The 12,848-nt window shown below is 53.2% G+C and overlaps 1 protein-coding gene across 7 annotated transcripts in view; it reads left to right on the top strand.

The window, feature by feature from the left end:
- The window catches only part of AP2A2 (adaptor related protein complex 2 subunit alpha 2), an 81,811-nt gene that overhangs the window by 54,205 nt on the left and 14,758 nt on the right, over positions 1-12,848 (top strand). For 5 of the 7 annotated variants that reach the window (XM_034645945.1, XM_034645947.1, XM_034645943.1 and 2 more), the window contains 7 exons: positions 686-787; positions 5,014-5,122; positions 6,699-6,849; positions 8,204-8,372; positions 9,311-9,448; positions 11,973-12,155; positions 12,692-12,789. In XM_034645945.1, the coding sequence (XP_034501836.1) occupies positions 686-787; positions 5,014-5,122; positions 6,699-6,849; positions 8,204-8,372; positions 9,311-9,448; positions 11,973-12,155; positions 12,692-12,789 (950 nt within the window). The remainder of the gene's footprint in view (positions 1-685; positions 788-5,013; positions 5,123-6,698; positions 6,850-8,203; positions 8,373-9,310; positions 9,449-11,972; positions 12,156-12,691; positions 12,790-12,848) is intronic. The other 2 variants (XM_034645946.1, XM_034645944.1) reach the window with 1 other exon arrangement.

Genomic DNA, 12,848 nt, shown 5'->3' with positions numbered 1-12,848 from the left:
GCTTCAGGGACCAGCATGGCAGGGATACGGCCTGGACCTCTTTTCAGGAAGGGGAATAATGGGCTCTTTCAGTTGCTGTTTTCCACAGTCTCGCTTTTGGGTTGTAAAGATTCAAAGGATTCCAAAGGTAATGTCCCCCTCCCCAGTCCATACGGAGTAGTGTTTGCTTTATTTATTTTGTTTAAATTTTATTTTTAAGTAATCTCTATACCCAACATTGGGGTGCAAACTCACAACTCCTAGATCAAGAGTTGTGTGCTCTACTGGCTGAGCCAGCTGGGGACCCCTACACAGAGTGATTTAAATTAGGGGCAGCAGTGAGCGCAGCTGACCCCAGGGCCGGACAGGTGGCCAGACCCTGAGGAAAGCAGTAGGGCAGGTAGAGACTCGGCTGGAGCTGTTGCTGCCCTCCGCTGGCCTCCACTGAGACAGGGATCTGGGCCGCCAGCATTGCCGGGTGCCCAGGTTCTCAGAGAGAAGCTCCAGAAGGAAAATGACAGACGTGTGCTCTCTCAGTTTTTAAAGACACTGTGGGCCAGTCAAAGTAGTTCTGAATCTGGCCCAGGGTCTCCAGGTTGTTGCTCTCGGTTTTACATTTTATCTGGAAAATGAGTTTACAGTGAGAAGTCGGCATCAGGCATGTTAGCTGTGGTCACGGTGTGTATTTGTTGTGTGTTTGCTCCAGGGTGTGGTGACCGCCGCCACCAGCCTCATCACCACCTTGGCACAGAAGAATCCTGAGGAGTTCAAGACCTCTGTCTCCCTGGCCGTTTCCAGATTAAGCAGGGTAAGTCTGTTGATGGGGAACGGGTCTCGGGGTGCATTTTTGTCTTAGTTATTTTATTTAATTAACAGATTACTGTTTAGAATGCAAGATATTTGGCTCAGTTTGTAAATTCAGGACTGAGAATTTGTCTTGGTTAGGTATTCATTGGGTTTTCTTTCAACCTTTTTGCCCGTTGAGAAACGTCCTGTCCGTATGGGAAAGGGCCTCGAGTAAAGCAGTGCAGCCCACGGTCGTGTCAGCTGAGTGCCGCTCAGCTGGGTGGGGAACGGGGTTGCTGGTGGTGCCCCGCACTGCAGGGAGCCCTGAACTCATTTGGGTGGCCTCACTCTTTTCTTTCCTTTGCTGCCTGAGCATGTGTCCTTCGCTCAGACGTCCAGCTCTGACTGTGTCCTGAGCCGTGCACAGGGACCCTGCGGATGGCATGTGTTCTTTTGTGTTTGACGGGTAGAGCTGCACACTGAGGAGCTGGCGGGTTTGTTCTGTGTGCCCTTTCTTCATGTTTGATGCTGTGTAGACGTTGTGTGAAGGCACCGCAACGTACTTACCCGTTGTCTTGTCTGACACCGAGGCGGTTGGGAGTGACCCGCTGTGAGCAGCTCGGCTGTCTCTTGGCACGTGCGTGTGTGCGTGTGTGTGGATGGCTGGGGGGCTGTGCCTGGAGGTGGCGTCACTGGGTCATGGAGTGGCAATGGTTCACCTTGAGGGCACCAGAGCAGCTTTTAGGCAGCTGTACCGACTGGCTGTTCTGCCAGCAGTGTGCAGTTCCCCACTGCTCTGCGTCTTGGTTTTAGATGTAAACCGTTCTGGGGGGGTGGTGGCAGTGTCTCGTTGTGATTTAAATCTGCATGTTTTTGATTATCATCGGGGTGAGCAGCTTTGCATGTTTGTTGCTTTTTTGAGTGTCTTTTGTGAAGTTCCTATTAAGTCTTTTGCTCATTTTTCTAGTTACCGTTGTGTTGTTTGTAGAAGTTGTTCTTTACGTATTTTATTATTTTTTTTTTTTTACGTATTTTAGATACGAGCATTTGGTTGGTTAGGTTAGGTTGAACCAAACTGCCCACGATTTAACCATTATTGGTCTTCAAAAATGGCATCTTTGTATGCTTTAGTCTGCTCTGTGTGTAAGAAATCTTGTCCTCGTCTGTAACTCTCTTGAAGTCTCCTGTGATCCCAGCTTCCCCATTTCAGTGCGCTAACCCTGTTCTTTATGGCTCGTGCTTTTTGTGCCCTGTCTGTGGAGTCTTCCCTGTTCTGTGGTTTCAGGTTGACAAGCTGCCTTGGCACTTGTTTCTGTGTGTACCAGTTGTCCGGGTGCCACTGCTAAACAGCCGCCCCCACCCCCCCAGCAGTGCCACCTTGGCCATAAACCAGTGGGCTGTGTCTGTGGCCCCTTCCTTGCTGTCTCTGTTCACCTTGCACGGCGGCATGCTGTCTTAGGCACTGGAACTCCATGTCCAGTGCAGCACGCTCTCGTATCTTGTTCTCTCACCCCCAAAATCCTGTTGGGATTGTAGGTCAGTTTTGAGAGAATTAAAATTTTTACAGTATTGTCTTTGCATCCATGACCATGGTATCCCTCTCCATTTATTTGGAGAGTTACTTTAATTTTTCTCACTCATGTTTGTAACTTTTTGAGTAGAGATTCCTTTATCTGTTGTTAGATTTATCTTTATACTGTTTATTTTTAAAATGGTATTCTTCATGATATCTTTTTTTTTTTTAAAAGATTTTATTTATTTATTTGACAGAGATAGAGACAGCCAGTGAGAGAGGGAACACAAGCAGGGGGAGTGGGAGAGGAAGAAGCAGGCTCCCAGCAGAAGAGCCTGACGTGGGGCTCGATCCCAGAACGCCGGGATCACACCCCTGAGCCGAAGGCAGACGCTCAACCGCTGTGCCACCCAGGGGCCCCATGATACCTTTTTTAAAAAAAGATTTTATTATTTGGGAGAGAGCAAGCATGAGTGGGGGGAGCAGTAGAGGGAGATGGAGAAGCAGGCTCCCCACTGATCAAGGAGCCCGATGTGGGGCTCGATCCCAGGACCCTGAGATCAGGACCTGAGCCAGTGTCAGATACTTAACCTACTGAGCAACCCAGGCACCCCTCAGTGATGTCTTAAAATGTGTTTTTTTTTTTTTAAAGATTTTATTATTTATTTAACAGAGAGAGAGAGATAGCCAGCGAGAGAGGGAACACAAGCAGGGGGAGTGGGAGAGGAAGAAGCAGGCTCCCAGCAGAGGAGCCTGATGTGGGGCTCGATCCCATAACGCCGGGATCACGCCCTGAGCCGAAGGCAGACGCTTAACGACTGCGCCACCCACGCGTCCCTAAAATGTGTTTTATAACCACTCTGTGTTGGTTTGTGTAAATGATTTTTGTACATTGATCTTGGAGTTGGCAACTCTGACAGACTCACTAATCCTATTATTATTATTATTTTTTTTTAAGATTTTAATTATTTGTCAGACAGAGAGAGAGACAGTGAGTGCACAAGCAGGGGGAGGGGGAGAGGGAGAAGCAGGCTCCCCACTGAACAGGGAGCCCGATGCAGGGCTCGATCCCTGGACCCTGGGATCCTGACCTGAGCCGAAGGCAGACGCTCAACCATCTGAGCCCCCCAGGTGCCCTCACTTAGTAATCTTAGTAATTTATGTGTAGATTGCATAGATCATCTTTGTCCTCCATCATGTCTGTGGACAATGAGTTTTCTTTCCCAGCCTGTATTTGTCTGTGTTTCCTGCTTTCTGGCTCCCACTCAGCCCTCCACACAGTGTGTACTGTGAAAGGGGATTTTCTTCCTGGGGAAGTCTCCCTCCCTCCCTCCCTCCCTCCCTCCTGTCAGAGGGGAGTCTTCAGTGTCTTACCACGGACGAGTAGTGTTTGCTGGTTTTGTTGACGTTGGTTCCTTTCTGTGTCTTGCCTGACGTCTTTATCTGTGGGTTAAGTGGTGGAGCCATTTGAAAGTAGGATTTCTTTGTGGAACAGTTTCTTATTTTGGATTAAACTTATTTAATAAGTTATGGGTCTTTATATTTTCTGTCCTTTCATCAGTTTTGGTTAAGTTGCATTTTCCCAATGTTTGCAGATTTCTCTAGATATTTCAAACATCTCTGCGTGTTGGGGTGCGGGCCATAGTGCTGCCCCCTTCTCGGTCTTGCCTCGGGGTGTTTTTGCCTTCTCACTTCCCCCATGAGCCTGTCGAGCTTGATGACTTCTGACCTGGTGGCTCTCTCTGTTGTGTTTTCCTCTCTGGCAGCTTTCTGTTCCTGTCCTTTTTATTCCCTTTACTTTCTTGGGTTAGTTTGCTGGTCCCTTTGTGTATCTTTGGGGTGAATTCTTCCCTGCTTTTATTTTGTATTTGTTTCAAATGTGTGCATGTATAAGCTGTAAGTTTCTTAGCATGGCTTTAGCTGCGTGCGGCAGCCTGCGTTGGCTCCTTCTGTCCTGCTCCTGTGCCTGTAGGCCCCTGCTTGCTCTGCTCGTCCTGCCCATGCTTCCCCAGCGCCGAGCTCACCTTCCTGCAGGAGGGGCCACGTCCTGGGCCTGGGCTGCTGTCTTGCAGCTGAGGGTGGGGGGTCAGGGTAAAGCCTTCCCGAGCGTGCTTACATATGACCTGAAATGTCACACCTGTGAGCTTTGTCGGGTGGTGCTCCTCTGACCTCCATGACATGGGGAGGGGTGAGGAAGGCACTGGGCTGTGTGCTAGTGGAAGTGACATGTCTTAGGGCCAGTCAGGTATTAGAAGGTGGAGGGAGTGTCTGCCCTGGCAAGGACCCTGACGGCCAAGGGGATGGAACAACGAATGAAGGAAGCTTGCTGTGTGGCCTCAACAAGCTCATGGCAGGGGTTGGCCCTGGAGGGCTGTGGGGGTACGGGGCTGGGTTCAGAACACCATCTTCTCCCTTCTGAGGGGACCAGAGTTCTCCCTGTTGTGTTTTATTTGCGTCCTGGTCCACAAAGGAAAGATTGGGTTCCCAGTGCGGGTGCCGTTGAATTCGGTGGTATCACGGGTTTGTGCCTGCAGGGGGGCGGGTGGCCCTCGCGGAGCAAGAGCTTGATGACAGTGGGCGTGGCCCCGCTGTGCACCTTCGCCTCTAAAAGAGACACAAGTGTATTAGATATACTTGGCTCCTCGAGCAGAACTGTTTCTCAGTTAGTGTGTGATCCGAGGACCACACGGGGGCCTGAGTGACACCTGCCTGCACCTGCCCGTGTTGTCTTGCAGATCGTGACGTCTGCATCCACAGACCTTCAGGATTATACCTACTATTTTGTCCCGGCTCCCTGGCTGTCTGTAAAACTCCTGAGGTTGCTACAGTGCTATCCGCCCCCAGGTAACAGCTGCGTAGCAGAGACTTCTCTGGGGGGGGTTACTTCAGAGTCCTAGGGTTATGTCTCTTGTTTGTTATCTTTATAAGTCTTTTCCTGGCGCTGGTCCTTGTTCTGTGGATCATTTATGATGCTGCCACACATTTTGGCTTTCCCAGAGCAGCTGGTACAGAACTCAAAATTTTCTTAACGATTTGGGATTATTTCTGCTTTTATGTAGTATCAGATCTGTGCAGGTTTTTGAAACAAATTTTTTCAGTAAAACTTGAAAGACTTACAAACTTTGTATCTTAAGTTGTTAATAATCTGTATAACCTTAATGTACACATTGGGGATATTTTTCTGTTTGTGTTTTATTGCAAAATGTTACATTTGATTAATATGGTATCTCAGAGTAGAACTTCCTGGTTGAAGTATGTAGATGACATTTTTTTTTAAAAGATTTTATTTATTTATTAGAGAGAGAGTTATGAGAGATAGAGCACGAACAGCTGGGAGAGGGAGAAGCAGGCTGCCTGCTGAGCAGGGATCCCGATGTGGGCCTCGATCCCAGGACCCTGAGATCATGACCGAGCCGAAGGCAGACGTGTCACTGACTGGCTGCCCAGGCGCCCTGTAGATGAAGATGTTGATAGATACTTCCAAGTTGCCCTTTGCAAAGATCGCTTGTGGTTGTAGCCTTTACATTTTAATCTAACTGGTGTTTATACGAGATATGTGTTAGGTGCAAGTAATTGTCTTTTACTAAATATCTTTCATACCAAAGTATGAACTGCACACCTGCGGCAGAGCCTTTCCTTGAGTTGGAGCAGCCCGGCCTCCCTGGTGGCCCTGCTCCTTACTGTCTCACTCCTGCTGCCCCTGGCTGCCCACCCCTGCCTGGTGGCCATCCCACTTCTTCACTCTGAGATCGCCTGTGGCTGTGAGTTCCTCATCTGACCCTTTTTTCAGGCCATAGGCTCCAATTTTCTTGTGTCTGGCCCCTCACCCTCTGGCCTCTGTGCTCAGGCCCTGGGTGGCTGCTCCTTGGGTGCCCTGCTGGTCCCCCTCCCGCGCTCGTCCACAGAGTTCCGCTCCTCTCTCCGATGGCCGGGTTTGCGACACCCTGGAGGTGCTAGGCATTTTGGTGGACAGGTTGTTTCTGATATTCTGATATTTTTGTTGCTTTCTTATTCCTTTTTTGTCTGTTATTTCATTTTTCTGGTCTGATGAGAACTTTAAAAATTTTCTTTCTCTTTTTGTTGGTTTTGGTAACATTTTCTCTGTATCTGTTGGGAATGAAGGTGGAGAAAAAGATTTTTTGCTCCCTGTCTTTCACACTTTTATATCCTGTGTTTTGTCTGTGTCTCAGGTTTTATTTTCTGATTTGTATAATCCGTATGCAGTGAAAATGTGGTGCATCTGATTTGCACTAAAATGTATGGTAGTTACCCTGGCTATTAAATCCTCTCAGTTTAAGTAGCTCCACAGACGGACCAGGAACTCGTACCAGCTGTCTCCCCGCCTGCTTGTGAGGTGGTGCGGCTGGGAGGGACAGGTGGGTGTGGGGAGCCCCGCCTGACAGTGCTCTGTCTTGCCCAGAAGACCCTGCAGTGCGAGGTCGCCTCACCGAGTGCCTGGAGACGATTTTGAACAAAGCCCAGGAACCACCAAAGTCAAAAAAAGTGCAGCATTCCAATGCCAAGAACGCCGTGCTCTTCGAGGCCATCAGTCTGATCATTCACCACGATAGGTGGGTGGGCAGTGGGCGGCGCTCCTTCCCTGGCCTTTCCCCTGAGTGTGCTAAAGACACACCCCTCTTAAACATGTGCGTGGGCCCTTTCTCGTTGATGTTAGGCCTGCTGGGTATCATTGAGTGCTTACCCGTTCCCCAAGGCTGACACCTTGCCTCTGCCCTCCTCGGATGGGTGTGGGCTCCCTGTGCAGCCCCTTTTCCTCTCTCTCCTCCAGCACTTCGTGCTCTCTCTGGCCTCAGCACTTTGCACTGTTCGCTGTGGTCCTACCTTTCCCTGAGGGCCTCTCCTGTCCTCTGGGGCACCCTGATCCTGCCTGTCTTCTCCCATAACCTTACAGGAAGGACGAGGGTGGGTGCCTGTTAGCTTTCCTGCGACACAAAGCCACACTCAGTGTTGGTCTGAGGGCTTTATGGGGGGTGGTGGAATGGCCACGTGTGTCAGTGCAGCACAGGGAGATGGTGGATGGCAGGGTGGTTCGCTTCCTTGCCTCTTCTCTTCAGCTCCCATAGTCCGACTTCCTGCCTGTGGCCTTGTGAGTGGTGCGTTGTTCTAGAGTTCCCAATAGCATGATGGTGTGGCTCCCAGGTAGGGCTGTGGGAAATGCCACCTGGGTCCGCATGACTGCCGACTGCTGCCCACCATGCAAGGTGGTGTGGGGGCCCAGGAGGCGTGGCAGACCCTCTGCCAGCCACCTTCCACCTCAGTGTTTCTGGACAAATGTAGTTTCTTGGGACAGAAAGTCCTACTGAGAGTCCTATGTCAGCAAGGTTGGGAACTGTTAAAAACAAAAGTTTTGATGTTCGAGGAAGCCCTTTGGTCTTTACTGAAGATACTTAAAGAGCGACAATATCACGAGGGCAAAGTCAGGAGTCAGTAGCAGTGTAGCCAGAACTCCTTGGGAAGTGGTATTTTGGGACTCGGCTGACCTCGCACCTGTGTGTGCGCGTGGCCTCTCAGGAGTCTTCTCGTGGGCAAGGCCTTTGTTTAGCCATTCGCCAAGGCTTGCTGCTTCTGGCTGAGATGAGCTCTCTGGACCCTTGGTGAGAGCCTGAGTGTTCCCTCTGTGAGCTTGGCACAGAGGCTCAGGAGACGCTGAGTTCTGCATGGTGCTTCTGTTGTCACCAGCTCTTTGGAGTTGGTGGAATTCTGCATATGAGGTGGCAATGAGTGGAGCAAGTGCAAACTGGCCTCAGGATTTACATTCAAGGCTTTCGTTGTGGGGGGCCCCAAGGTTTCCCTTCAGCAGCGTGCTGGGCATGAATGGCACCTGCCATGCTGACCTGTGAGTGGCCCTGTCTGTGAGGCGCGTGCTGAGGAACCCCACCCACCCTGCTTCCCCTGTCCGTGCAGTGAGCCAAACCTGCTCGTCCGCGCCTGTAACCAGCTGGGCCAGTTCCTACAGCACCGGGAGACCAACCTGCGCTATCTGGCCCTGGAGAGCATGTGCACGCTGGCCAGCTCCGAGTTCTCCCACGAGGCAGTCAAGACGCACATCGAGACAGTCATCAACGCTCTGAAGGCAAGTGCTGTGTCCTCTGGGGCTTGCACCCCGGGTGATTCTTTTCTGTCTGCCTGTAAGGTCGGCTTTGAGCACACAGTATCGAACATCCTGTTATTCACAGAGCCGGGTCATGGTAGATGTTTGAACCAGTGCAAACAGTTCTTTTTGGTAGGAAGATAAAATATTTTGTCCTTGTCTCTGAGGAACTCACCCTTTGCAAAAGAAAATTCACCTTTCTTAAGGAATTGAAGTTCCAGAGTTGGAAGAGCCAAGTTGAGGTTACCCGCTCCCGTTACCGGCCCCCAGTGTTACCGGTGTTGGATGAAGTGCGCTAGGGAACGGAAGGCAGGCAGGGCTGCTGCGGAGCCCCTTGGTCTGCCCAGGCTTGCAGTTAAGAGTAGGTCTGACTCTGTCCCTTTGTGTTTTAGCATTTTTGTCGTGTGTGTTGAACAGGAGGCCACATGGATTCTCCTGGCCCTGGTTTTGGTGGTGGTTATCAGTTACTGCCAGGAGTCAGAAAGACTTACCCTTGCCTTCGCCCATTGCTTGGTGGTTCAGCTGTGCCCCCCAGGCTGTCCTGTGCTGAGGAGTAGCAGGGCTCTTACTGCTCTGCAGAGGCTGACAGAGCAGGTCTGGGGTGGGGTCTGAGAGCGGCACTGTGATAAGTTCCCAGGTGACGTGGAAGGTGACAGTCCGTGACCACATAGTAGAGAGGTCTCTGCTCTATCCCCAGGGACGCATCTTGATTTCGGGCGGTCCAGAGCTGCTGGGCCCGATTGTAGGAGTGAGGGGCTCTGCATGAGCAGAGTGTGTAGGGGGTCCCTGGATCTAGATGGGGAGTGGGGAGAGTTCGCAGTGAGCGTTGGGACAGAGTAGGGGGCCAGAGCCACAGGGACACGGCCACCCTGCCCAAGGTCTGCTTGAGCCACTCTTCACACTGTGCCTCGTGCCTCCAGACGGAACGAGACGTGAGTGTGCGGCAGCGGGCCGTGGACCTCCTCTACGCCATGTGTGACCGCAGCAACGCCCAGCAGATTGTGGCTGAGATGCTGAGCTACCTGGAGACGGCCGATTACTCCATCCGAGAAGAGATTGTGAGTCCTATGGCCTCCGTGCTGCCAGCACAGTCTTCCTTTCCTTTGCATGTGGTTCTGTTCTGGTGCTTTCCTGGGAATCTGCTCGGTTTTGGGTGAGATTCCTTCACTTTAGTTTCCCATCAGCGTTCTCAGTGGAGCCTTTCAGTCTTTCGGGAGTGACTTTAAACAGCCTGTGCGAACAGGGACCCTCACAATGAAATACTTTTGCAACTCAGGTGAGCACGAGTTCTGGTTCCTGTGGGCAAAAGCCTGCAAGTTTGAACCTTGGAAATACTGCTTACATGCTGGGCACGCACTCCTTCCTCTCTGATATGCTGAGCGTAGCCACCGTTTCCCACCTTGCAGTCCTCGTTTCCAGCCTTAGGTCATCAGCAAAGTGGGTGCACACACCAAACACCTTGTCTGAGTCCCACACATACTGACCTGGGGAAAGGCTGATTGTGATGCAGAATCGGGGTGCACCAGGTTCCAGGTAGCCCGTGGCCAGCACACAGGGGGTCCTGAGTGTGTGCTGTGATTCACAGAGGGCTCATCGTGAGTCTGTGTGGAGAGGTCAGTTGCCAAGGTCAGAGACTCTGCAGCCTCTCCCTCCTATGAAAAAGTGTTTCTTATTTGTCGTTCTGGAGAGCAAAGTGCAGCTGAGGCCTCCTAGAGAGCCCTGGGGAGCAGGTGTCTGGCATCAGCTCACCGCGAGTGACTCTCAGGATTGCTCCTAGGCTGCTGTTCGGTTTGGAAATGACAGGCTTGGAGCTTCTGAGTATATGTGGCTCTGCATACAGTCGGACACTTAGATTTATAAGGGATCACTTATTGATTGGCTGTGGCCCCCGTGGCCAGGCTGGGGCAAGTACTGGCTCTCCAGTGCTAAGTGGTGTGGCTTAATTACCATGTGGTCATGCCTCCGTGGGGAGCAGAGCTGCCATGGAGAAGAAGGTCAAGGAAGGCTTCTGGAGCCAGGCTGATGCCCAGCCAGGAAAGGGGGCTCGGGCGTGTCAGGGGAGCCAGGAGGGAAAGGGGAGGAAGCTCTAAGAACAGACGTGCAGGGAGTGTGGGGTGAGTGGGGGAGGAACAGGGGGGAAGATCCAGAAACAGATGTGCAGGGAGCGTGGGGAGGAAGATCCCAGAACAGATGTGCAGGGGAGCGTGGGGAGGAAGATCCCAGAACAGATGTGCAGGGGAGCGTGGGGAGGGTAGGGGTCATGTTTGGAGTGTGGTGCGCAGCAGGGCTGGGGCTTGATGCCTGTGCGGGTGGAGTTCATTCTGGGGACTGTAGTCACGGGGGCACGGTTCTCCTCACTGCTGGGCGTGTTCTGGTTTTTAAGGTCTTGAATGTTAGCTCCGTGTTGGCTCTTACTCCTTTTCAAATGACGAGTGACGTTCCTCGGTCAGTTAAGTTGAGTGAGGAGTAAGAGCGACCCCAGTCTCCAGGTCAGTGCTCTGTCCATCCATCTGTGCAGCGTGGCATGTCCAAGGATGTGCCCTGGGGTCGGGCTAGCTGCTGGGCATCCACACCTGGATGCCCTGGGTGCCCTGCTCACAGGGAGAGGGCCTTTCTGTCCACAGGGAAGGCAGGTCCTAGGCAGGATGGCAGACCTGCTTGTAGTGTGGCTGATGATTGATGGAGGCAGGGCTCTGGACCCCGGCGGGGTGCGGCTTGGGAGGCATTGTCATGGGCTGCAGGGGGACGGGTGAGCATGGAGGGAGCAGGGCACGTGTGGCAGGGGCAGTGAAGATGCTGGCCCATGTCGTGGCGGTGGGGGAGGCCCCGAGTGCTCAGCTTCGGGGAGAGTCGGTGTGGATCCCGGAGGGTGGGCAGAGCAGTTGGATGGTGGTCCAGGCTCCAGCAGGAGCTCTGGAGGCACAGTCAGGAGGGTGAAGGAGTGGGAAGGTGGGCTGTGAAGATGGGCAGCTGCATGAAGAACAGGGTCTAGTGTTGACAGCTGATGCTGTTCAGGGGGCTCAGTGTCCCAAGAAGGTGACTGGGGGAGGGGGCGAAGGTCTGCTTTCGGACAGTCCGGTGCTGTTGTCCTGGGGCAGTGCGTGCGGTCCACAGAGCCCTCTGGAATGCGTGGGGGTACGTGAGTGGGTGGGGTCTCCCATGAAGACGAAAGGGGAGAGTGTTAAGAAAGGCCGGCCAGAGCAGGAGGAGACCCAGGGGCCTGCCGCTCTGAGGACGGGGTCGCTGGGAGAAGGACCCATGCCAGGGCTGCCTGGGCTGTGGTCAGATGGCAGTGCAGGGCGAGGTTGGCTGTGCCCCCCTGTAGCCGTGACCTGGCCCTGCAGTGTGTTTTCCTCGACCGTGTCCCGCCGAGTCTCTTCTTGGAGGGCAGTCTGGCTTTCCCCGGTTAGGTCTGCAGGTCTTCAACCTCCTGGGCTCCACTGAGAATTTGGTGGGAGCTTCTTGGCACACCCAGGCTTTGGCACATGTCTTCCGAAGTCCTGGAGTTGGTGTGGGGCAGCATGCGGTGCTGCTGTTGCTGCGAGGCCTGGAGCGCCTGCCCTGAGCATCTGCCCTCTGCAGGTGCTGAAGGTCGCCATCTTGGCGGAGAAGTATGCCGTGGACTACACGTGGTACGTGGACACCATCCTGAACCTGATCCGGATTGCCGGTGACTATGTGAGCGAAGAGGTGTGGTACCGTGTCATTCAGATCGTCATCAACCGGGACGATGTGCAGGGCTATGCTGCCAAGACGGTGTTCGAGGTATGGTCCCGATGCCCCCCTCTGGATAAAGCGTGGGGTTCTGGTGGGTATTGCTGGCCTCCCTTGCGTCTCCTACCTGCTGTTCTGAGAGGTCCCAGCTCACGCTGTGGACACCTCCTCGCTGGAGCCTCATCTCCGGTACATGCGGGGTCTCCAGAGTGTGGGTCTCGGGCTCTGTGGGTCAGGGGCGTGTGCCCCCAGGAGGATGCTGATGTGCACCTGCCCCCACCCGGGGCCCAAGTGGAGCACAGCTCTCGTTCCAGGGCTGGGATTGGCCACATCTCTGCCCCTGGGGCTTCCCTGACGTACCTGGAGAAGTGGCGGGAAGGGAGGGGTGCGTATGAAAGCCAGGACGGTGTCCTGGGAGCTGTGCTGGAAGCTCGTCACACTAACACACGGAAAGCCACCTGAGTTCCCTGTAGTGTTGGCTCATCCCCACGACTCCGAGGCTTTGCCGTGACGACAGATGCGTCTCACCTCCTTGACTTGTGCAGGGGTGCCTGTGTGTCGGGCTCATCGTGCTCACTGTCTTACAGGCTCTTCAGGCCCCGGCGTGCCATGAGAACCTGGTCAAAGTGGGTGGCTACATCCTGGGGGAGTTTGGAAACTTGATAGCCGGGGACCCGAGATCCAGGTGAGAGAGCCCCTGGGAGTCGGGTGAGCGCTGTGCTGTGATGCGGGTGCTGGGCCTCC

This window comes from Ailuropoda melanoleuca, chromosome 16 (assembly GCF_002007445.2).
Source record: "Ailuropoda melanoleuca isolate Jingjing chromosome 16, ASM200744v2, whole genome shotgun sequence".
NCBI lineage: Eukaryota > Metazoa > Chordata > Mammalia > Carnivora > Ursidae > Ailuropoda > Ailuropoda melanoleuca.
This window is presented reverse-complemented; position numbering and strand designations above follow the sequence as displayed.